Genomic DNA, 26,945 nt, shown 5'->3' on the forward strand with positions numbered 1-26,945 from the left:
CTTTTAACCCAGGTGAAAGCAACATCTTCTTTGTGAGTTAGCCTCTGCCCTACTCTACAGGGGGCTCTCTCTGTGCCCAATGGGCCTTGTACCTCTGCTAGAAAACCCATTCTAGGGATCATGAGTTAGCTAATACATAACCCACCAAGGAATAAAAAATAGGGTGCCCAGAATCAGAGCTGGCACAATAAAGCCAGTGTCAACAAGAGCCTCTAATTTTTTATGTTCCATGTATTTAGGCTCCATAGATAATTTAATTAGATAAAAAGTTTCCATTCATAAAAATCATAATACCTAAAGGCAAGACAGAAATTCAGAATTTTTATATAAAATAGTCCAAATTTTAACTGTTGGCAACTAAATTGAAAACTTTAAACCCTGTGCAAGTCTAACAGAACATTTTCAGTGTCTGTGATCCTTACTTTGGAATTTAAAACAGGCCTTGGCTCTCAGTAGATGCTCAATAAGCATTATTAAGTGCATGAATGAAAAATAAAATGAAACAAAATCCAGTAATACTGATTAGATCTGAGACACTACTAGACCCCTCTAATCTAACTTGCAGCCCACACTTCCTCTAGGCTAACCCAACTCTGGAATGATCAAAAGCTTCTGGAAAGCATGCATTGAGCAAACAAAGGTTGTAAGAAGGGGGAGAAGGACATGTTAGGGCAACCTGTGGCATTAGAACCTGAAATCAGGGAGAGGAGTGACAAGATGCCCTGTACCTAAGGTTGACCTTGAAAGAAATTATTTCTGGACCAAACTTTCAGCCTTTCCAACATACACACACACACATACATACACACACACACACACACACACACACACACCCTTCCTTTTTTACTCTAGGCAGGTTCATGGCTGAATATATTATTATTTTATTTGAGTGTATCTCCTTTTCCAACTTTGCAATGTAATACAGAAAAGGCCCATATTATCTAGCAGGTCCTTCAGTAAGAAACTTAAGAACTTAGGACCAAAAATAAAGCCCCGACTTTGTAATTTTCAAAGCCCTTACATATCAATCATCTTACTCTATCGTGATCCTGTAAGGCAGAAATGACTACCCCATACTCCAAATGCAGGAACTAACCTGCTCAATATCACATATCTATGTGGTGGCAGCGAGGCTCAAGCCCAGGTGCTTGGAAGGTCAGCGTCCACATCACAGCAGAGCTGCACACAGCTTGTTGAATCAGAGAGAACTCAGAGTGTGATGACACAGGGGTAGCCAAGGACTCTGGGAAGCATATGCCCTCACTTGGGAGGCTAGGGCAGACCATTTGTTATCACCAGCAGTGCCCTGACAGAGGTCAAAACACAATCTGAGTACTTCCTCTGAAGGAAAACTAAATTTTAATGAACAGATCTGTTTTGTTTGTTTGTTTGTTTTTTGTTTTTTTTTTTTTTCAGGTAAGGGCTAGATTTGGGAGCTTTGCATGTCTCAGGTGAAAAATACAAACCAAAATTTTTTTAAAAAAAGGAAAGAAAATAACCTAATTCCTCTGCATATGACAAAATGTACAAGAGTAAGGGATCGATAGTACAATTGATTGTAACAGGTCTGTGACAACTAGTGGTGACAGTCAGGCCTAACAAACTGTCTTCTTTCTCAGACTTTATCTGACAGCATTATGCTACAGCTCAAAACATTTCCAGATGGATTTTTCTCTGGAGTTCCAAAAATAGTCAGCTGAATTAATCTATATGCTCATTGTGCTAATATTGTCAGCCACACAGATTAATCTATTGGTCAAAACTTCCCCTGCAACTCAGGAATGGTCATTAACCCTTTGGTGACTACCCTGGTCATGCAGAACCAGAGAACTTTCATTTAGTCTTAGAGTTTGGTCTTTTCTCTTTTTTTAATATCTTATTTATTTGTTTGCTTGTTAGAGAGAGAGAGAGAGAGAGAGAATGCATGCACATAAGTAGGGAGAGGGAAAAGCAGACTCCCCCCACCCTGAGCAGACACCCTGACTTGGGGCTCAATCCCAGGACCCTGGGATCATGACCTGAGCTGAAGGCAGACACTTAACTGACTGAGCCACGAGGGTGCCCCAGAGTTTGGCCTTTTTTAGTGGGAACTTTCATTCTGCTGTCAGGTATGTTCCCAAACTGCCTCAGTGTGGAAGGTGCCCCACTGCTGTGGCTGGCTGAGATGGGACCTGGTGACCCTGTGACCCCAAAAAGATATTACCACAACTGCACCATGCCTTTGGGGATAGAGTTTTCCCTCAGGCTTCTGCATACCCCAAACTATGGAGCAAATATCTATTGGTCATGGGGTCCTTGGGCAGTCAGTGGAAAGCTGGAGTGGGATGCATGCCACAGTTAGCAGTTCAGCTACTTTAAGCTTCATCTCACATTTTACTCCATCAGGCAACATGCTATAAAATCAGAAGTAAAGAAGCAAAAATAAGAATGCCCTCTAGAAGCTACAGGCACGTGATCCTAACAATCTTCCTGTTTTGAAACCAGAGAAACAAAGTGCTTTCATATCAATCATCTTACTCTATTGTTATGATCCTGTTATGCAGAAATTATTACCCCATTTTCCAAATGCAGTAACTAGCCTGCTTGATGTCACACAGCCACTCGGGAGCTCCCATTCTGCTGTCAGGGGTGCTGCCAAACTGCCTCAGTATGGAAGGTGCTCCATTGTATGGCTACAATGGGACCTGGTGACTGTGTGACCCCAAAAAGATTTTAGCACAACTACAGTGGGCCTAGATTCAACCAATGATCTTCCATGCAAGTAAAGTTATCTTTTTTCCTTGAAAACAAGCAGAGCTAAATCAAGTTTCTTTGGATCAACACTATCAAGAGGAGTAAACAAACTATCTCTTCCTCCAGGAACAAAATTTGTATCTCCTCCCCAGTGATGATTCAGTCCAGCTTGAAAACCACCTAAGATTCATAAAGGGCCAAAGTGGTCAACACCAGGCTCCCAGGTCTTCTGTCCCCACCCACATCTTGGACTGTTGACTCTGGAGAGATAAGCTACCACCCTAGCAACTCATGACTCTATCTCTAGGTGATCATGACTAGAAGGGATTAAAGTGGTCTGTAGAATATTCATGAAGAGCCCATATGAGCATGCAAGGAGAGGTGTCATAGCACAGTGTCTGTAGTAATGTTCTGAGTCTGACTGCCTGTGAAATCCAGGCTGTGACTCTTTCCTATGACCTTGACCACATTACTTCACATTTTTGTACCTATCCCTTCCTCTGCAAAATGGAGAGAACTACATCTGCCTGGAGTCTTGCTGTCAGAATTAAATGAGTTAAGGCATGGAATTTCTTAGCAGTGTCTGATATATTTTGTACTTTGAGGGGAAGAGAACTGATGGTAGAGATGTTTCCTGATGGGCAGGCACCATTGCCTTCCTTCCTTCCCCCAGGACTGTAGTTCACCAAATTCCCCTAGCCTGTGCCATTCCCACAGCTCTCTGCTGCCCCCTGCTGACCCTGGTTGATACTAGTAGTTGTAACTCCGTTCTCTCACCTTCAGATATCTCCTCCAATCCTTTCGCACAAGCACCCTCCTCTACCATCAAGCTGAAACAGAGCATTCCTGTAAAACCCCATTCCTTGGGACTTTAAGATGGTATTTCTTCCATCTGGCAAACCCTTCCGCCTTCCCTACTGACCTGTCAAAACCATGCCCACCTCAAATGCCATGACATTGATACAGCCTCCTTGTGCTTCCTCCCCCTACCCTATAACCCACCAGGAACACGACACTTCTTCATCACATCACATTGTTCTCTATACTGTAATTAGTTTGGAATGTCTCTTTCTGCCTCTTGCCATCAGATCAAAATGATGCCTTATTTGTCTCTCATTTCCCCAGCAGCACGCATAAGTCCTCTTCACAAAGACATGATCAGCCAGTACTTGTGCTATAACTACAATCTTGCCATTGCTACCTTGTCCCCTGCTGTGTCACCTCTTGTTAGCTCTCACTTAAACTCTCACCCCCTAACTGGTGTCCCCAGATCCACCCTGAGTCCACTTTCCATCCACTGCCCTCAGTGCCAACTGCACTTCTGAAGGAGGTAAAGAAGGTTATCTTGGCATATCCCAGCCTCCCCTCCTTTCCATTGCTTCTTACTACTTTTAAGGTAGAGTCTAAAATCCCTACTGTGGTCCATATGTGCAGGTCGTTCCCTGACCTACACCGACACTGGCCTTCTTTGAGGTCCTGTAACACTCTACGTTCTCCTGCAGTGGAGACTACCCAAGCTGGGAGTGCCCTTACTGGGATCCTTCATCCCACTTCACCCCCTACCCTTCAGATGTAGCTCAAACATACCCAAGAAAACCTTTCTTGACGCTCTTCCTACTTCTGACTTGCCTGTGCATGCCTTCATAGCAATACCTTTCTAATAAAAATTTCATCACAGTTAAAAATTTCTATTTGTAGGCATTTGATTAATGCATGTCTTCCTTTAGGACTATAAGCTCCATGAGGACATGAGCTGTGCTTGCTTTTCCTCACCACTGTATTCCTAGCTGCCAGCATAATGCCACACATATATTAGAAACACAATAAATACATGTTTAGTAAACAAATCATGTTAAACAGAATCTTAGCCAAGGTGTCAAAATGGGTTAAATATATTAAGCCTAAAGCCTTATATTGATTCCGTTTCTATCATTCATATTTAAGTCATTCAGTTATAAACAGAAAGGTGGTAGGTAGGTAGGTAGGTAGGTAGGTTGGTAGGTAGGTTGGTAGGTAGGTTGGTAGGTAGATAGGCAGAGAGAAGAACAGACAGCAAGGACTTCTCTGAAACACATTCAACAAGAAGCCAGAAAGGTTCTTTTGGTGCTTACCTTCAGTGCTCATATCTGGTGTCGGCATCCAGATGTAGACCAAGCCTTCTTCCTTGTACAGTTTAATCATGGTGTCTGGAGTCATAGGTTCTGGGTAGCGGTTACAGCCTGAGGAATTCTGTACAATATCCCATTCAGTCTGGAAATTCATTACAGCTGTGATTCCCAATTCATGCTTCAGTTTGATGGTTATATGTTCCACTTGACGAGGGCAGCTACCCAGCCAGATATTTGGTAAAATTCTAATGAGAATATATAGAAGCAACAATTATTATTGTTATTGTTATGGTGTGAGATCCGAGGAGCTGCAGAAAACATGTAGTAATATAACGCAATTAACCTTTAAGTCTGGCACAGGAAAAGCTGCATTAACAATATTAGATGATACAACAATATTATTGATATAATAACAATGTTATTGAAAGAAAAAATACCGGTGGTATCATTTTTAGGGAAACAAATAATCCGGTTAACTAAAATACTAGGAAATAAGCATTAGCAAGCCAAATCTAGCAACATATTAAAATAAACCCACTATTTATTTATTCCTTGAATGTATATATGGTTTAACATTAGGAAACTCATCAAGATATTTCAAATACTAATAAGTTAAAGGCAAAACTCTAATGATTATATCAGTAAATCAGCCATTATTCCTGTTCAAAACTCTACATAAAAATTTCAAATAGTAGGAGAACTTTTAAACACCAGAAACTAAAAAACAACAACCTACAAGCTAAGAAGAAATATAATTATCTGGGGGGGTGGGGGGGACAAAGAAGACGTTGTCACTAATTTTTCAAATGTGTTCCTATATCTGATATCCCAAAGACTGGACCTCATCCTCAAAGTTTCTGAGTCAGTAGATCTGGGTCAAGAGTCCAAGAATTTGGACTTCTAATAAGTTCCCAGGCAATACTGATGCTACTAGTTCAGGGCAAAACCACTCCCTAAAGGATTCAATTACAAAAGCTATGCCAAGTATTAAAAGTATTAAGATATATAGATGAGGGGAAATGTACAGAAATCAAACAGCTTTTCTCTGTACTAGTAATAGCCAGATATAAATGGAGAGGTAGAAGTGAATCTCGTTCAAAAATAAAAACAAAATTATAAAACGTCTAGGAATACATTTAACCAGAAAGATTTATGAAATTTTATTGGACATTAAGAAAAAAAAAAAACAAGAGATAAACAGGCATACCGTTCACTAGGTTCAATATAAAGCATTCAGATAACAGTTCATAAGTGATGATGGCAGACATCATTTGATGCTCACCAGTGTTCCCAGTTACCCTCCTTCAAGCATGGAGGACTAAACTAATTCTCTGCCTAAAAGTTAGCCCTCTCATTTATTTTTGTTCATAAAAAGTAAGCTGAAGTAACATGTGTCCCTTCTGGAGGGACATATTTATGACCCCATAGACACTGCTTCATGCTCTGTGTCTTGCCCTGCTACAATGATCATGGAAACACATGTGGACATTGAGCCACTAAAAGACTAAAGTAGTTAAGAATGGTAAGGTACCCCAGGAGGCCAGCTGCCCTGGAAAGCCAATGGCTCATTGTATGTTCCCACTGTGTGTTCCCACAGCATAACCTGACTTGTTCTAATACAATGCCTAGAAAATTAATTCTTCAAAGTCCCTAATACACAGGAAAGAAGTTGAGCAGAGAGATTACACTTTTATTCAGTTACTTTCATATTAAGCTTAAAAGAAACCTTCTCAGTTGGAGACAATTTTGTTTCCCAAGGGATATCTGGCAATGATTATGGAGACATTGAAGATGATGACAGTGGCTGGTGCTAATGGTACCTCAGAGATAGAGATCAGGGATGCTTCTAAGCATCCTGCACAGGACAGCTTCCACAACAAAGAATTATCAAGTCCAAAATGCTAATAATTTTGGACTTGATAATAATTTTAAACCAAGGCTTTGATCAAGAAGCCTTGGTTTAGGGGAATAAAAGTGGAATAGAACTCCTTACTATATGGAGGAAGAAAGGGAATATAGGGCAGGAATAAGACCAACATATCTGACACAGTTTGTGGTTCATCAGGTATATCATTCTGATGATAAAATGATATTCCATATCATATTTTAAAATGTATATGTATGCACATAAGAGAGAGAGGTAGAGAGTGAAGCAAAAGTCTATTATTACATAATCAAACAGTACGACAACATTTTAAGTGTGCTGTAATGGGAAGGGCATTAAAAATAATTCAGAAAAAAAAAAGCCATTCACAGCATGATAATTTTAAAAGCATTTGGTAATAACTGTGTGACATTAGGCCAAGTTATTTATCATCTCTAAGCCTTTGGTGGGCTCATCTCTAAAATGGGTCTAAAAATAACTAATTTGTGAGAAGTAAAGACAATTAAATAAGGTATTTGAATAGGACTGATACTAGTGGATGTATAATAAATGCAAGTGCCACTTATGTCTCATTGTTATAATTTTCTTATTTTAGTAATTGATATTGTATTGTAATGACTATTCAGATAATTTTCCATTGTTCTGTGTATCCTTCATTTGAATGCTACAGAATTTAGAATACTCACTCTATTTTCTTAAATGCAATCTAGCTTGTTTTTGTGTTTTAGTTCTTTCTGTTCCTTTTGGCTGTTGTTGTTATCATTGTTAACACTAAGGTAGGAAGCCAAGTGACTAACACTCAAATAGGGATATTACTCCTCCTCAAGGAAAATATCTCTCAAGATCTAGCATCTCCTAAAACTCGAATCCTACTTACCCTCCAGGAAAAGATAAATTAACTTTTTATTGCTGCTTGGGCTCTAACAGGTTATTAGGCATTTCTTATGGGTTACTGAAGATGATTATGGAAAAAATAAAGACAATAAAATTTAAAATAAAAAAAAAATTTAGAAACACAGAAAAGACTTAATAGGATTGTGAAGAGAAGCATGGGATCCAAAAGCCTTTCACTTCATTCTTGACCCTAAAGAATTCTCAAATATCCCATTAGGCCAGTAGGCTAGCAGAAAAATCGTTAGTGGGGACACTTTTAGAGTGCTCAAGAGATGTGCTTGACCAGGACATTGTTAGCTGAGTATTCAGTCTTCACAGGATTAGAAATGACACACACCCTGGGTCACTGGCCCTTCCCTCTGGCTGTTGAGTGACAGCAGGAACCACCTCTACCTAAATGTTCCATCCCTCCTTTCACTATCCATTAAAGATTTCTCCTCCAGTTACCTGCTGACATCTTAGTGTGCGGCAGTGGTGAGCTGTCATACTATATTGTATGGTTTAACTGAACATACTAAAGTGTCTAAGCTGGAAAAGAGGGAAGTAGACACCCCAGTTATATAACCAAGAAATATAACCTTTTGGGCAACAATGGATTTTTATTGGTAAAATTGTGAAGTGGACTGGTAAAATATTAAAATGAATATTCATGACAGGCAAGCTAAATTCCAAACATTACCCAGAGTTCTCCTGAATATTGCACTCTTTGGGTGGGTAGCACTTAGTACATGGCTGGAGAAGAAATGCCAAAATAAGTGGCTGGCATGCAAGATGTGCATAAAGACAAAATAATAGTTCATAGAGATATACAAAGAGCAAATCATGCAAAATAACAAATCAGAATCCCAAACCAGAGTCAGTATATAGAATCACACTGTGTTCCTGGAGAAAAAAAAAAATATGGTGTTACTCTGCCATCTCATTCAGCCCTGGTCTTCAAGTGTATTTCAACTAATGGCGACTTTAAGAAACTCAGAACAAGTCAAAGGTAAACAGGCCCAAAGTTGATACCGTATATTTTCCACACCAAGATTCTAATGGACATAAGCCCTTGATATACACACTCATGCATTCCCACATACATATAAACGCATATAAACACTAGCTTCTGAATCAGATATTTCTAACCTTTTGATAATTAATTTTTCCTCTAGAAGTGCCAGAAATCAAAGTTCATATTTAAGAAATGAGTATAAATTCTTAAATTCCTGATTTTCTAAAGCAAGATATGCTGAACCTAGGAAATAGATCACTAAAGATAAATTCTGAAAACAAGTGCTGTGTTGAAGAACAGAGAATTAAAGTTATAAAGTAAATGGTACTGAACCATTATAGGAGATGTGAAACCAAAGGGTTGAGTTTGTTGGAAACACACAAATCAATGGATCTTGCCTCCTCAGACAGCTAAAGTGCCCTTTATATGCATCCTATTTCAGCTTGTTGTCTCTAATAATAGGTGATATATTTCTAGTTACATGATACATTGGAGGTAATAAGATGCATGATGTACTTTCTAAACAATAATTAGACTTTTACTTACCCACTCAAAAGAGAATGATTTGACACCATTAAAAATCAATTTTTATTCATCTCATCCTACTTTTAATCTTTTCAGCACCAGTGATACTTTAAACAATGTTAAAAATCAGTTGTTTTTAAGGAAAAAAGAAGCTTGTTGAAATATGGGATTTAGGAAATAAAAATTCTCTGTAAAGGTAGTTTCAATGCAAGACACACCAAATTTTGAAGATCTAATAATGAAATAAAAAATATATGGCTCACAATTATATTATAAATTATACTGTAAAACTTCTAAAGAATTACTTTATGAATAGCTCACTATTGATCATGAGTTATATCGGATTTCTGGCAGCTCAACTATAGATTATTTGGAAAGGTCAGAGGAATCCACAGTACCAAATGGGTATTGACACTCCATCAACCCAAAAGTTCCCAAATCTGACTTTGCATTCAAGCCACATAAATTTTTATAAAAACTTGTATTAACAACATCTTGTTCGGAGATGGTCATTAAGTGGCTATGGAGTGAGGCCTATGATTCTGTAGATTTTTTTTTTCAAGAAATTAACCAGGTTATGTATATTACATTTGCAGCCAGATTCCAAAGCCACTATCCTAACAGATCCCAATAAACATGTAGAAGTTTAGTATAGTGATCTCAATACCTTTTAACAGCAGCAAAATAAATATGGCAATGAGAGGGCATGGGTTGCTCAGCCCTACACACGCACAAGAGTTAAGTCCTTGTCTTTTTCCAAAAATACTTTCAAGACTAAAAATGATTCCCAGAGAATGGGGAATGGGAAACTATCTATTAGGAGATAGTAACTACGAGGATGTGTGTCTATGTGTTTAATGGGTAGTATCTTCTAAAGAGCCAAAACCAAATCTACTTCTGAGTCATGACAAATATTTAATATAGCAATATTCATTAAGAACATACTTTTGTAAAAAAAAAACAAAAAAGAAGAAGAAGAAGAATTTACTTTTGCAGATAAAAGGCTAATTTGAGTTTTGACTAGTGCCTCCATTATTCAACAAAATTATATTTAAATAAAATCCATCCTAGTAATATAACAGCTAAAGATGGGGGTGGGTCCAAGGGGTGGATGGATGGGTGGCATTCTGGAGCCTTACTTTGCTGGACTGCAAATCAAAATCAATTTCACTCATTTGGGTGAATCTGGATTTGTGGCTCCAGGTAATCACATCATAATACTACACTGTTCACTTCAGCCGTCAGACTAGGACCTATTTACAACAGCAACTGAAGCGTATGAATCAGAGCCCTCTTGTTCCATCTCAGCTGTCAGTCAAAAGAGGCCTTACTGGCAATAATGAGTACATCAGACAGAATGAGCAAGCAAGCACTGCAAAAAATACCACTGGGTATTTATTAACAGGAAGAGGGGGCATGGGAAAAACAGAAGATATCAACAAATAGGCGAGTTGTGTGGACACCACATCACAAGTTCCATCATTAATGGCCTTGAAAAATGGCAGAATAACCTTTTCCTGAAGGTAAAAATTAGCATTATATTTTGTCCATAAGAAAAAATGTTATGAAACACAAGATGATGGGATCAATGTATGACACAGGATTTGTTTATTTCTTATCACACCAAGAGACCACAACTATTGAAGGCAGTGCCCTCTTTCTAGCCAAATAAACACAGTACCATTTCAAAGAAGGAGAAAATGGATTTTACTGAGGTTCTTTATAAAACTAAGCTAATGATTTAAGAGCCAAAAAAAAAAAAAAAAAAGATTAGTACATTTTCTAAGTTGGATAATTTTGCTGCATTTATCTTATTTAATATTTTATAGGCAATTCAATGTGAAATTAAAATGTGATCTGGCTTTTAAATAATGGGTAAAGAAAAAAGTCTATCAGCCCTATCATTTAGATCTCATTAGTGGGAAAGCAAGAGAAACGTTAAAATCAACCTCCAGTAAGCTCCAAGCTTCATTAGCACATGTAACTCCTTCTGCTAAAAATCTGTCCTCTAGTGTCAATTGTTATGTCATTAATACCAAATGTCTATATCAAAGGTTGTTTCTAACATACTCTAGTTAAGGCTGAATAACTGCCAAAGACAAATTTCAATTTAGAGAGTGATACTAATTTCTTTATTTAAAAAAATAGTTTTATTATAATTTGCTTCTAGGTTATAGACAATAGTATACAGAGAGCACATGCTAATTTCTACAGGTATCATTTCTTAGACTTTTTTTTATATGTTTTGTAGCTTATAGCCACACAAAGCAAATATTTTTGACATATGTTTTTATTTTCTATATTAAAAATACCATATAATTAGTTATAGAGGTCTGTTATGGGTTGAATTGTGCTTCTCCAAAATTTGTGTTGAAGTCCTAACCCCCAGCACCTTAGATGTGAGCTCACTTGAGAGACAGGGTCTCTACAGAGATAATTACATTAAAATGAAGTCATTAGGGTATCAGTATACCTATTAATACTCTAATCCAGTATGACACATACAGAGAGAAGATGATGTGAAGATAAAAGAAGACGGCCATCTACAAGACCAGGAGAAAGATTTGGAACAGATTCTTCTCTCAAAGCCCTCAGAATAAATCAAGCCTGTAGACACATTGATCCCAAACATTTAGCCTCCAGAACAGAGGCAATAATTTTCTGTTGTTTAAAAGCCACCTGATTTGTGGCACTTTGTTAGAGCAGCCCCAGCAAACTAATACAAAATCTAAATATTCAGATTTAAAATACATACATTCAATCATCCAGATTCTTCAAATATCCATACATCAGGTATACTTAAAGTAAAACATTTTAATAGATATTTTTTCACCTTTCATCCTGATCTCTGAAATTCTACCATTAACTTTTGACTGTGGCATCCCAATTGTCCTCTCATACAACAGTACTACCTACTCTTAGTCCTTGATTCATGTTCTTCAGTCCATCACTTAAACATCTCCAACATGGCAGACAAAAATATCAGGCCCCTGTTGTGCTATTTGGGCTTCCTTCTTGATCTAATAACTCAGTTCTAAAGTTCTGAACTTTAGAACTAGATACCTAGTTTTGATAAATACACTATGTCTTGGGCCTTTTTGCTGGCTTTCAGAAAATGGATCTCAATGGACAATCACCTGAAATGCAGAAGAGCACAGGCTTCAGATTCACAACTTCTTAAGATTCTGAGTCCAAGGGGCCCCTTGGTGGCTCAGTCAGTTAAGCACCTGCCTTCAGCTCAAGTCATGATCCTGTGGTCCTGGAATTGAGCACCAAATAAGGCTCCCTGCTCAGCAGAGAGTCTGCTTCTTCCTTTCTCTCCCTCTCTGCCGCTTCCCCTGCTTGTGCTCACGCACTCTCTCTCTCTCTCTAATGAATAAATAAAATCTTTAAAAAAAGAAGAAGAAGAAGAAGAAGAAGAAGAAGAAGAAGAAGAAGAAGAAGAAGAAGGAGGAGGAGGAGGAGGAGGAGATGATTCTGAGTCCAAGGACTTTGGCTTTCTTGGTTTTGAGCATTTGTTGCCCTGAAATTTGGTTTATAGTCAAGGTAACACAAAGATTGAGGCGACTAACTAGGCTAAGCAGTCTCAGTTGGTTACTGTGATACAAATTTCAACAAAATGTTCTATTAAAATATCCTCTTGGCATGTTAATTTTGTTTCCAATGCTGAGCACTCCTTGAAAGAGTAAAATGTCATGTTTAATACTTTCTCACATAATGAACTTGAAAGGATTTGTTTAAAATTAATCACTTGCATAATGAACTAGGAACCACTGAAGATCAAGGAAGTAATTAAAAATTAAATGTAAGACTTTTTTTCTGTATTTGTTTTAAAGTCATTCCATCTATTTAACAAATATGTAATGATGCCTGCTTTTTGCCAGGCACTTAACAATCAATGGTGAGCAAGACAAGTATGCCATCATTTAAGCCTACATTCTTTGAAGAAGACAGGCCATGAGCAAAGAAACACACAAAAATATATAAAATTTACTTGTAATGTGCTATTGAGGACACAAACAAGGAATTAAAATAGAGAATCATGGAAAAGCTAGATTTCAGATTAGACAGTTGGGAAGGTCCTCCCTGAAAAGGTGACATTACTCCCCTAATGTGGGAAAAGGAGTGAGACATTCAACATTCTTACAGTGAGAAAGAGTGAGGTATGCTTTTGGACCTGAGAGAAACCTAGAAACAGGGAGTGAGTGAGGTGAGCAAAAAAGGAATAGGGCACCAGTTAGACTGAGAAGACCCTGCCAGGCCTTATTGATGTGCTAGGGAATTTGTATAACAATACAAAAACCATGAAAAAGCAGTGACAGATTTTTAAGTAGAGTCGTCACGGGCACTTGTTTTAGCATTTTTAAAGGGTGACTGGAGCTGTTATGTGGGAAACATGGGCCAGAAGATAGAGCAGAAACTACAGAGGAAGAGGGAAGACCTTTGGGATAGTAATGGCTTGGAACACAGTTACTGGTGCAGAGAGAGAAGTGGATTAACTCAAATGTAATGTAGTGCTGGTATTAGCAGGACTTGCACATTAATTAGATGAAAGAGTTGAGGGAAACTGAAAATTCAAAAATGATCCCAAGTTTACTAATATGATATTAAAATCTACAGGGCTTTTTTTTTTTTAAGATTTTATTTATTTATTCATGAGCAACACAGAAAGAGAAGCAGAGACGCAGGCAGAGGGAGAAGCAGGCTCCATTCAGGGAGCCCGACCTAGGACTCCATCCCAGGACCCCTCCCTCCCAGGACCCCAGCATCACAACCTGAGCTGAAGGCAGACGCTCAACCACTGAGCCACCCAGGTGCTCCAAAATCTAGTTTCTTAACCAGGTCTTCAGTGAAGCCTATAGCTAAGTTTGTTTACTATGTGTTTTTACAAGTTTCGGATTAACCAACATTTTCTGTACCAGGCATCATGCTAATGGCATCCACATGCCTAAAGGCTTGATGACATCAAACTATTGACACTTCCGGGAGGGGCACGATGGGGGAAGAGTAGGGACCCAAGTCACCCATCCCCACCAAATTACCTAGATACTTTCAAATCATCCTGAAAACCTCCGAATTTGGCCTAAGATCTAAAGAGAGAACAGCTGGAATGCTACAGTGAGAAGAATTCGGGCTTCTATCAAGGTAGGAAGACGGAAAAAAAATAAAGAAATAAAAAAGCCTCTAAGGGGGAGGGGCCCCGCGAGGAGCCGGGCTAAGGCCACGCGGGGAGAGCCCCCAGGACAGGAGAGACCCGTCTCGGAGAAGCAGGAGCTTCACCAACCTTCCCAGTCGGAAAGGCGCTCGCAGGGAGCTCGGGCAGAACCCCAGAAGGGGGAGGGTGCCCTCAGGCTCCCAGGGGCACTAACAGAGCACCTGCGCCCCGGGAAAGAGCAGGCCACACCCCGTGGCCGAGCTCCCTAAAGGGCCGCAGGGCGCGCCCAGCTGGACCCGGGAGTAGCTCGGAGGCAGCTCGGGCGGAGGCTCCGCGGAGAGGGGGCTGTCGGGCCGGGAGCGATCCAGCTGCACAGACCCCGGAGCCCAGGGCACCAGGGGGACACAGCCCAAGATCTGGCACTCCCCCCAGGACAGGCGGAGGCCGGGAGGACACAGGGCAGCAAGAACGCTCCTGCCAACCGGCGCCCCGGAGCTGTACAGATCGGTGGCCCCCACCGCTGGAGCGTCAGGCCCCCGCGGACCTGGAGACTGCGGTGGTTGCTCCTGGAGCTGACTCCAGGGGTGGAGAGCTGGCCGCCACCACTGGTGGTATTCCTCCTGGTGTCACCTTGTGCCTGGGACTGAGCGGGGCTACCAGGGAGCAGGGGCCTCACAGGATAAACAGCTCCCACTGAGCCGTGCACCTGGCAGGGGGCGGGGCGGCTCCCCCAGGTGCACACACCTGAGAATCAGCACAGCAGGTCCCTCCCCCAGAAGACCAGCTGGAAGGACAGGGGAAGAGCAAATTCTTGACCGAGCAGCGCAGGAAAGTTCCAGGGGAAGTCTATGGACTTACAGTATATAGAATCAGAGGATACCCCCTTCTTGTTTTTTGTTTTTTGTTTCTTAACCCCCCCTTTTTTTTCTCTTTTTCCTTCCTTTTTCCAGTACAACTTGTTTTTAGCCACTCCGCACTGAGCAAAATGACTAGAAGGAAGAACTCACCACAAAAGAAAAAATCAGAAACAGTCCTCTCTCCCACAGAGTTACAGAATTTGAATTACAATTGGATGTCAGAAAGCCAATTCAGAAGCACAATTATAAAGGTACTGGTGACTCTGGAAAAAAGCATAAAGGATTCAAGAGACTTCATGACTGCAGAATTTAGATCTAATCAGGCAGAAATTAAAAATCAATTAAATGACATGCAATCCAAACTGGAGGTCCTAAGGACGAGGGTTAATGAGGTAGAAGAACAAGTGAGTAACATAGAAGACAAGCTGATGACAAGGAAGGAAGCTGAGGAAAAAAGAGAAAAACAATTAAAAGATCATGAGGAAAAGTTAAGAGAAATAAATGACAGCCTCAGAAGGAAAAATCTACATTTAATTGGGGTTCCAGAGGGCACTGAAAGGGACAGAGGACCAGAAACTATATTAGAACAAATCATAACTGAGAACTTCCCTAACTTGGGAAAGGAAACAGGCATTCAGATCCAGGAGATAGAGAGATTCCCCCACCCAAAAAAAAAATCAATAAAGCCATCCAACATCCTGACATTTAACAGTAAAACTTGCAAATTCCAAAGATAAAGAGAAGATCCTTAAAGCAGCAAGAGACAAGCGATCCCTAATCTTTATGGGGAGAAGTATTAGGTTAACAGCAGACCTCTCCACAGAGACCTGGCAGGCCAGAAAGGGCTGGCAGGATATATTCAGGGTCCTAAATGAGAAGAACCTGCAGCCAAGAATACTTTATCCAGCAAGGCTCTCATTCAGAATGGAAGGACAGATAAAGAGCTTCCTAGATAGGCAGAAACTGAAAGAATATGTGACCACCAACCCAGCTCTGCAAGAAATATTAAGGGAGACTCTGTAAAAGAAAGAGGAAGTCCAAGGAAGCAATCCACAAAAACAGGAACTGAATAGGTATTATGATGACACTAAATTCATGTCTTTCAATAGTAACTCTGAATGTGAATGGGCTTAATGATCCCATCAAAAGATGCAGGGTTTCAGACTGGATAAAAAAGCAAGACCCATCTATATGCTGTCTACAAGAGACGCATTTTAGACCTAAGGACCACTACAGCCAGAAAATAAAGGTTGGAGAACCATTTACCATTCAAATGGTCCTCAAAAGAAAGCAGGGGTAGCCATCCTCCTATCAAATAAATTAAAGTTTATCCCAAAGACTATAATAAGAGATGAAGAGGGACACTATATCATACTTAAAGGATCCATCCAACAAGAGGGCCTAACAATCATGAATATTTATGGCCCGAATGTGGGAGCTGCCAAGTATATCAACCAATTAATAACCAAATAACCAAACCATTAGTATCTAAATAACATACTTAGATAATAATACACTTATACTGGGAGACTTAACACAGTGCTTTCTACAATACACAGATCTTCTAAGCACAACATCTCCAAAGAAACGAGCTTTAAATGATACACCGGATCAGATGGATTTCACAGATATTTACGGAACTTTACTTCCAAATGCAACTGAATACACATTCTTCTCAAGTGCACATGGAACTTTCTCCAGAATAGACCACACTGGGTCACAAATCAGGTCGTAACTGATACCAAAAGATTAGGATTGTCCCCTGCATTTTTTCAGACCATAATGCTTTGAAACTAGAACTAAACCACAAGAAGAAGTTTGGAAGGAATTCAAACACGTGGAGATTAAATACCATCCTGCTAAAAGATGAAAGGTTCAACCAGAAAATTAGAGAAGAATTAAAAAGATTCATGGAAACTAATGAGAATGAAGATACTATCATTCAAAATCTTTGGGATACAGCAAAAACAGTCCTAAGGGGGAAATACATTGCAATACAAGCATCCGTCAAAAAACTGGAAAGAACTCAAATACAAAAGCTAACCTGAACCTAAAGGAGCTGGAGAAAGAACAGCAAATAAATCCTACACCCAGGAAAAGAAGAGTATTAATGAAGATTCGAGCAGAACTCAATGAAATAGAGACCAGAAGAACTGTGGAACAGATCAACAGAACCAGGAGTTGGTTCTTTGAAAGAATTAATAAGATAGATAAACCATTAGCCAGCCTTATTAAAAACAAAAGATAAAAGAATCAAATTATTAAAATCATGAATGAAAAAGGAGAGATCACCACCAATACCAAGGAAATACAAACGATTTTAAAACTTATTATGAGCAGCTATATACCAATAAATTAGGCAATCTAGAAGAAATGGACACATTTCTGGAAAACTACAAACTACCAAAACTGGAACAGGAAGAAACAGAAAACCTGAACAGGCCAATAACCAGGGAAGAAATTGGAGCAGTCATCAAAAATCTTCCAAGACACAAAAGTCCAGGGCCAGATGGCTTCCCAGGGGAATTCTATCAAACGTTTAAAGAAGAAACCATACCTATTCTACTAAAGCTGTTCAGAAAGACAGAAAGAGATGGAATACTTCCAAACTCATTCTATGAGGCCAGCATCACCTTAATTCCAAAAACAGACAAAGACCCCACCAAAAAGGAGAATTATAGACCAATATCCCTGATGAAGACAGAGGCAAAAATTCTCAACAAGATACTAGCCAATGGGGTCGAACAGTACATTAAGATTATTCACCATGACCAAGTGGGATTTATCCCCAGGATGCAAGGCTGGTTCAACACTTGTAAAGCAATCAATGTGATAGATCATATCAACAAGAGAAAAAACAAGAACCATATGATCCTCTCATTAGATGCAGAGAAAGCATTCGGCAAAATACAGCATCCATTCCTGATCAAAACTCTTCAGAGTGTATGGATAGAGGGGACATTCCTCAGCATCTTAAAAGCCATCTATGAAAAGCCCACAGAAAATATCATTCTCAATGGGGAAACACTGGGAGCCTTTCCCCTAAGATCAGAAACAAGACAGGGATGTCCACTCTCATCACTGCTATTCAACATAGTACTAGAAGTCCTAGCCTCAGCAATCAGGCAACCAAAAGAAACAAAAGGCATTCAAATTGGCAAAGAAGAAGTCAAACTCTCCCTCTTCGCAGATGACATGATACTGTACCTAGAAAACCCAAAAGACTCCACCCCAAGATTGCTAGAACTCATACAGCAATTCAGCAACGTGGCAGGATACAAAATCAATGACCAGAAGTCAGTGGCATTTCTATACACTAACAATGAGACTGAAGAAAGAGAAATTAAGGAGTCAATCCCATTTACAATTGCACCCAAAAGCATAAGATACCTAGGTATATACCTAACCAAAGAGGTAAAGGATCTCTACCCTAAAAAGTACAGAACACTTCTGAAAGAAATTGAGGAAGACATGAAGAGATGGGAAAATTATTCCATGCTCATGGATTGGAAGAATTAATATTGTGAAAATGTCTGTGCTACCCAGGGCAATTTATACATTCAATGCAATCCCTATCAAAATGCCATGGACTTTCTTCAGAGAGTTGGAACAAATCATCTTAAGATTTCTGTGGAATCAGAAAAGACCTCTATCCATCACAATGCCAGATTTCAGGTGATACTACAAAGCTGTAATCATCAAGACAGTGTGGTACTGGCACAAAAACAGACATATAGATCAATGGAACAGAATAGAGAATCCAGAAGTGGACCCTCAACTCTATGGTCAACTAATATTCGACAAAGCAGGAAAGACTACCCACTGGAAAAAAAGACAGTCTCTTCAATAAATGGTGCTGGGAAAATTGGACAGCCACGTGCAGAAAAATGAAGCTAGACCATTCTCTTACATCATTCATACACAAAGATAAACTCAAAATGGATGAAAGATCTAAATGTGAGACAAGAATCCATCAAAATCCTAGAGGAGAACACAGGCAACACCCTTCTTGAACTTGGCCACAGCAACTTCTTGCAACATACATCCATGAAGGCAAGGGGAAGCAAAAGCAAAAATGAACTATTGGGTTTTCATCAAGATAAAAAGCTTCTGCATGGCAAAAGAAACAGTCAACAAAACTAAAAGACAACCTACAGAATAGGAGAAGATATTTGCAAATGACATATCAGATAAAGGGCTAGTATCAAGATCTATAAAGAACTTATTAAACTCAACAGCAAAAAAAAAAAAAAAATCCAATCCTGAAATGGGCAAAAGACATGAACAGAAATCTCACAGAGGAAGACATAGACATGGCCAACAAGCACATGAGAAAATGCTCCACATCACTTGCCATCAGGGAAATACAAATCAAAACCACAATGAGATCCCACCTCACACCAGTGAGAATGGTGAAAATTAACAAGACAGGAAAGAACAAATGTTGGAGAGCATGTGAAGAAAGGGGAACCCTCTTGCACTGTTGGTGGGAATGTGAACTGGTGCAGCCACTCTGGAAAACTGTGTGGAGGTTCCTCAAAGAGTTAAAAATAGAGCTGCCCTACGACCCAGCAATTGCACTGCTGGGGATTTACCCCAAAGATACAGATGCAATGAAACGCGGGGACGCCTGCACCCCGATGTTTATAGCAGCAATGTCCACAATAGCCAAACTGTGGAAGGAGCCTCAGTGTCCATCAAAAGATGAATGGATAAAGAAGATATGGTCTATGTATACAATGGAATATTACTCAGCCATTAGAAATGACAAATACCCACTATTTGCTTCAACGTGGATGGAACTGGAGGGTATTATGCTGAGTGAAATAAGTCGATCGGAGAAAGACAAACATTATATGGTCTCATTCATTTGGGGAATATAAAAAATAGTGAAAGGAATGGAGGGGAAAGGAGAGAAAGTGAGTGAAAATATCAGTGAGGGTGACAAAACATGAGAGACACCTAACTCTGGGAAACAAACAAGGGGTAGTGGAAAGGGAGGTGGGTGGGGGGTTGGGGTGACTGGGTGATGGGCACAGAGGGGGCACTTGGCGGGATGAGCACTGGGTGTTATGCTATATGTTGGCAAATTGAACTCCAATAAAAATATATATATAAAAAAAACTATTCAAACTTCCTTTCGGTTTTCCACTCCAACAATTATTTCCATTTAAAAAGGGTTAATAATGTAGGGTTTTAGTGATGTATAAACTTTGTACACAGGATAAGTTGACCATCTACTAGATTTATCTTGTACCAAGGAAATATCCATTGCAGGTAAAGTGGTACAAACAAAATTGATTTACTTATTTAATCAATTCACTAAAGAGATAGTTTCTCAAATTTATTTTTTTGTATCCTGGGTCTTTATTTCAGCTCTAGACCAAAAAAGGAATTTATAACACATGACAGTAAATGAAAGAAAATCATGATTCTTCTTTTTTAACAATAATTCTTCATTACTGATCAATCATTTGATTGTTTAAAATACAAGGAATTTCTAGAGTGAAAAAAATTCTATTCAGTACTTTGAATACAATAGTTTTTTTCACTATAACTTTCTTGACAAAAACAAAAGTATGGGATAGTTATATGATTATTAATTTAGACCAATGCTTCTCAAATATTAATATGAAGACCCATCAACTGAGGATTATCTTAAGATGCAGATCGTGATTTGGTAAATCTAAGCTGCAGCCTACAATTCTGCATTTTCACAAGCTCCCCTGTAGTATCAAGGCTGCTGGCCCTTATAGCAAGGAGTATTCTAATAATGGTATTCAATCTAGATGCTATTATTATTTTATTATACTTCACAACAGTTCACTACAATTCAGTACTCAGTACTCAGATGCACTGATAAGTAACAGAAGTAAGATCGTCCTGCTAGAACAGAAACACAGCATTTTATCTGAACTATTGATGCTTATGTTAGAGGCCTAATATTAAGCATGCAGAGACTACCTTTTTTTTTTAATTTGACTGATTATGGAACATTTTAAAATATTTTTTAAAATGTAAAAGCCCTCTTTCTTGATTGTCCAGTAAAGAATCTGTAAGAAGCCAAATGACTATCTTACATAACAACCTTCCTTGGCTCTAAGACATTCCTCTTGTCTCCATTTTATATTGCTCATCAGCTTCTTGATCAGTTTCCTTTCCCTTTGTATTATCTTTTTAAAATGTAGTTGGAGACTTTTTACATATACTTCCTGACAATTAGGGAAAATTCATATGAGACTTCAAATTTATGGATATCACAGGAATTAAATGATCAAAAACTACTGATGCCATTAGCAGTACTGCAGCCAGGGGTGTTAAAAATTAGATAAAACTCCAGAAAGACAAACAAACAATACCTCCTATTCCTCTATGAAATATTAGTAGTTAAGATGATAACAGAGGAGAGATGTTAAACTACAAACATTTTAATATTGAGACCTACAAAATCCCTAGGACATTTTGCTTCTTTCATTCAGCCTGACGTCAGGGCATATATATTTCACAATGTATAGAAAGAAGTCACGATAGCCAGTAAACCCTCCTGAGAATATGTAAATCAAAAAGGCCTCTATTTTAAGTTATCCAGAGATCCTGAAGATCCATAGATATGGGAAAAGAGTCCAGGTATTGGCAATATTTCTTCTCCTTATGTTATTCCTAACTATGAAAGGTCTTAAACAGTCAGACATGTAGTCTAATACAATTCACAAACAAAATAAGTATCGATCATACCCAAGCTAAAACTGTCTTATTTATTTATTTATCTATCTATCTCTTTATCTTGTAAAGATTTTATTTATTTGACAGAGAGAGAGAGCACTAGCAGGCAGAGCAGCAGAGGGAGAAAGAGAAGCAGACTCTCCACTAAGCAGGGAGCCCGATGTGGGGCTCAATTCCAGGATCCTGGGATCATGATCTGAGCTGAAGGCAAATGCTTAACCAACTGAGTCACCCAGGTGCCCCTAAAACTGTCATATTTAAATTAGTAATCATAAATAATTTTAGTCATCATGAGAGTGCATTCAGTTACATGGTGCTCTTATTTGCAGCTAATTTGTTCTGGCAAGACCTTCACAATACAATTTTATTTAAGATCATCCTTTCCACTGAGCACTCATTGAAGTGCTTAATTAATAGAAATTGGCCTTAATTTTTTTTAAGCTAAAGTTGCCTCTTCCATGTTTCATAGCCCAGAACACTGTCATCTCTACCTTGTGTTATGCAAGTGCTTAGGTTTTTTTTTTTAAAGACTATTGAAGATATTTATTCTGCATTCACAACTGGGCTTAATGGAGAAAGGTTTTGATCTCAAACTTTCGAAACATATCTGATATGTAAAGCATATGTCCCTTAAGCAATATGAACCACCCATGGGCTCCTATTAAGAGAATTCAATCTGGTGTCAGAGATCCAACACCTATCAAGTCCCATCTAGAACAACTGATAGTCACAGAGACAGTTTAATGTATTACTATTCAGTTCTATCTCTGTTTCAGATGGCATGCCTAGGTAGTAGCGTGCATCCTATTGATCACTTCCATTACCGCACATACATCCAGTTTATTTTTACTATGCTTCTCTCTCCTTCATAAACTCTGTGTCCTCTACAAGCCTTTTAAGTGTATTTCTCAGAGTCCCAGACTCTAAGTCATCTCCCTAATATACACTGCCATCTATAACTGCCATCTACCTGCTGGTAAATTCCAGAACTATTGCCTGTACTCAGACCTCAGTGCTCTACTGGAATTTTCCATTCAATGTCCCATAATTACCACTGAACTCATCTTCACCCTCTTCCATTCTTTGCTCCCTACCCACAAATCTAATTTTCCTCTGGTATTCTTGATCTCTGTACATAGTCTCACAGCTGCCCAGTCATCTAAGCTAGGAAACTACTTAATTCTTCTCTCTTCCCCTTCTTATAGTCATTAACCCATAGAAGTCAATCTCCTAAATAGCTGTAGAATTGTCCCCTTTTCTATGTTATCATTGCTTCCCTTCAGATCTTCAGCACTTAAGAAGTGAATTACACCAATGACCTCCTAAGTGACCTCCCAGTCTGTCTCCCTTCCACACTGGCTAGAGTAATCTTTCTAACACAAAAATCTGATCACGTGACTCCTCTGCCTAAAATAGTGAGAGGACTACCCATCATTTTCATATAAAGTCTGTAAGTTTTTGGCCTGATCTTTGGAATCTGACCCCTACATACATCTCTGATTCCACATCCCCATGTAAACCCCACCTTCCAGGTTAGGAAAGATATTTGTTATTCTCCTAAAGGCCCTGTACTCTTTCCCTGCTGCTTAGCCTGCTATTCTTCCTCTTGAAATGCATTTTCAGTGTTCATCTATCTGATTAAGCCTATTCAGTCTTCTCTGATCCCCCATTGTCTCACCTAGGTCCTCCTTCTTTTTGTCCCTATAACAAATAAGTGACCACACACCTTTATTTCCAGCTCTAGCCTCTCTCACTTTGAAATGTTGGTTTTACTGAGCATTTCCTCCTCTGTACTGTGAACTTCTTGAGAGCAAGAATTATCTTATTGAGCACCATATTCCCAGAACTTAACAGTGCATCCGGTATATATCATTAGCACTTGAAAGCAAATAGGTGACTGACTGACTGAAAAAATGAATGAGTGAATGAACAACAATAGAAATGTCTTTACTTATTTTTTTTAATTTTATTTATTTATGACAGTCACACAGAGAGAGAGAGAGAGAGGCAGAGACATAGGCAGAGGGAGAAGCAGGCTCCATGCACCAGGAGCCCGATGTGGGATTCGATCCCGGGTCTCCAGGATCACACCCTGGGCCAAAGGCAGGCGCTAAACCGCTGCGCCACCCAGGGATCCCTGTCTTTACTTATTCATGATATTTGGTTCATTCAACTATATAAGGATTCATTCAACTATCATCAACTGATCAGAATTTCTATGATTTTTGCAAAACTGTGGTAAGGATATTTTAACTGTGCTATCCCAAAGATATATGTATTAAATTATTGGTTAAAATTAGTTCAAAAATAACAATTCTCTCTGCAAATGTGGAAGTCATTTTTAGCCAAAATGTACAACTATGTTCCTTAACGTGTTTCCTTTTTTTTTTTTTTGCCTTTACTGCCAAAAAACCTAAAGACAAATTTAATATTTGATAGTAATAGTTACACCATCTCAAGTTCTGATAATTTCAATCCTATTTCATCTCATGGAGGTCTATTTCTATGCTAAACTCTTCTATACATTATTTCTAAAGTTTTCTCTCATAAATGATTACATTTGTAAGTAGTTGAAGAATGATAGAAAAACCCAATCCTCCAAAATACTTGTTTCTTCCACCATAAGTCCCAGGCATTAAACTATTTAAGCCATACAGACTTGTAGTAACCTACCAGAATCCTTCAGTTTGGAGTTAGTCTGGTTCTGCAGTTATGCATATCAATCTAAAGGTCCTACTCACATAAAATTGATTGAATATTATAGCTGCCAGCACAATTTATCTGCAATAATAAAGTTCCACTCATGCTTGGAATGTGGTCACATTTTTATTAATTATAACCCATGGCCCACATAAGTTTTGTTTCATTCCATGTAGTATTTTAAATGTTAGCTGATAATGTAGGTGGACAAATTTAGCAGACAATAACAAATGTGATTCTAGAGCAGTGATTCACAACCCTGGATATACTGGAATCTCTTGGAGACATCTTTAGAAATATTTAGGTCAGATCCTCAATTAAAACAGAATTTTGGAGCATGTGGGTGGTTTAGTCAGTTAAGCATCCAATTCTTGGTTTTGGCTCAGGTCGTGATCTCATGGGTCATGGGTCATGGGTCAAGCCCCATGTTGGGCTCTCCATTCAATGAGGAGTCTACTTGAAAATTCTCTCCCCTTCCTGCTCTCCCTCTACCCTGTGCTCTCTCTCTAAAATAAATAAATCTTTAAAAAACAACAACAACATAATTTCTAAGGTGGTGGGGTTGGGGCTCAGCATCATTTTTTCCAAGGATCCCAAGTGATTCTGATGTGCACTGAGTCAGGAATGCTGATTTGGAGCCTGAGAGAGAGATGAGAGAGACAAAGATTTGCCTATCCTGTTTTTTTAAGTGAAAATAATTCCACCTTTTAAAAATCAAACATTTACCTTACTGAAATGGAACTTGCTATAAAAACTTGAATTGGAGAAAGGAAATTAGAGGTGATTACTCATTTTAAAAAGGATTTTCTGTCTTTATAAAGGATTGATCTAAACATTTCTTCAAGTGACAAGCAGTAATTTAATTGATTTGTAGACTTATCTCAGTTATTAATTATGCTTGTGACCCTTGCAAAGTCACTGGAATCTCTCTAGACCTCACTTTTCTAATGTATAAACTGAAGGAATTGGAGTAAAGAAGCACGTTCCTAGCTTACATGGTACTACACATTGGTGTCCAGATGTTACATGGAGGTGTAGCAGCCAGGGCACAGACTATGGAACCAGGCTGCCTATCTTTGAATCCCAGCCACACTAATTATGTTATACCTTGGAAGGTGCCTAGTTTAATCGACTATAAATGGCATTAATAATACTCTATATCTCACAGGAAGATTAAATGAAATAATACATGTCAGAGCATTTAGAACCATTTCAGGCACATAGTAAGCACTATTAAAACATTAGTTAGCTTTCCTATTAATAATGTTACACCCTGAAAAAGAGTCAGGGCCTTTAGTGTATTAATGCATTGGTGAGCCTTTAAGAAGGGAAAAATTATGTAGCATTTCAAAAATATATTTGACCAATTAACTTTGATGGCAGGAGTACCACTCTCTATGGAGCACATTTTTAGGAAAACTGTACTACATGATTGTTGTGTCCCTTTAAACTCTGATAAGGTATGATTCATCTGTCTTGGAGACCCAGAAAACTGTGGCCCATGGACCAAACCCAGCTCACCATCTGTTTTTGTAAATAAAGTTTCAATAGAAAACTGCCATGTTCATTCGATTACATATTGTCTATATCTACTTTCACGTTACAACAAAAGAGCTGACTACCTGCAACAGAAACCATACGATACAGCGAGCCTAAAATACATACTGCCCAACCCTTTACAGAAAAGCTTACTGAACACTGCCTTACATGTAATGTATTGGGAAGCCTACAGCTCTACCCAGAATAACTTAATCATCAAGACAGACAAATTTGATTTTATGAATGGGCATATTTAGTACATAAACTCATTTGGCTGAAGGAACAAAGGAAACGTTCATCAATGTGGGATGGAAAGAGAGAGTGGCTATAAGGGTAGGAGGCTCTCAATAATTGGCTAGAAAGGATAAAAAGCAAGGATCACAGAGGAAGAACTGCTGATGGGAGACAAACAAAGCAATTGGGAAAACAGAAGGTGTCTTGAAGGTTTTGACCCTGGTTGAAGGTGCTAATGTATAACAGGAACTTTCTCCCATGTTCTCCCCCAAAGCCTATACATCCTCCCCAAAATATTATATTTCATTTATAATTACCACTATTAATCACATAAAATCCTAGAAAAAAATGTTTTTGTTAGGCTGCTTGATTTTTTTAGGATAGGTATTATTACAGGATAGGATAGTTTTATAGATGAATAAACCAAGCCATGCAAAGTTTAAGCAACTTCCCCATATCTAGTCAATGGTTGAGGCTGTAGTCACACCCAGTTTTTTGGTCTCAGATTTTCCATCACGCCTCAACTGAAGATTTTCAGTTCTAGAACTTCTCTTAAGTGAAAAAAAAAAAAAAATGCTATCTAAAATTCTGATGACCA

General features: G+C 38.8%; 1 protein-coding gene across 12 annotated transcripts in view; it reads right to left on the reverse strand.

The window, feature by feature from the left end:
- Positions 1–26,945, reverse strand: part of EPM2A (EPM2A glucan phosphatase, laforin) — a 291,240-nt gene that overhangs the window by 188,126 nt on the left and 76,169 nt on the right. For 11 of the 12 annotated variants that reach the window (XR_013378553.1, XR_013378552.1, XR_013378550.1 and 8 more), the window contains one exon: positions 4,845–5,086. The exons of the other annotated variant lie outside the window; for it this stretch is intronic. Coding sequence is in view for 5 of the 11 variants with exons in the window: in XM_077896049.1 (XP_077752175.1) it covers positions 4,845–5,086 (242 nt within the window). In the remaining 6 variants the exon portion in view is untranslated. The remainder of the gene's footprint in view (positions 1–4,844; positions 5,087–26,945) is intronic. 12 annotated transcript variants of the gene reach the window in all.

Source organism: Canis aureus, chromosome 1 (genome assembly GCF_053574225.1).
Source record: "Canis aureus isolate CA01 chromosome 1, VMU_Caureus_v.1.0, whole genome shotgun sequence".
In the NCBI taxonomy this organism is placed as follows: Eukaryota; Metazoa; Chordata; class Mammalia; order Carnivora; family Canidae; genus Canis; species Canis aureus.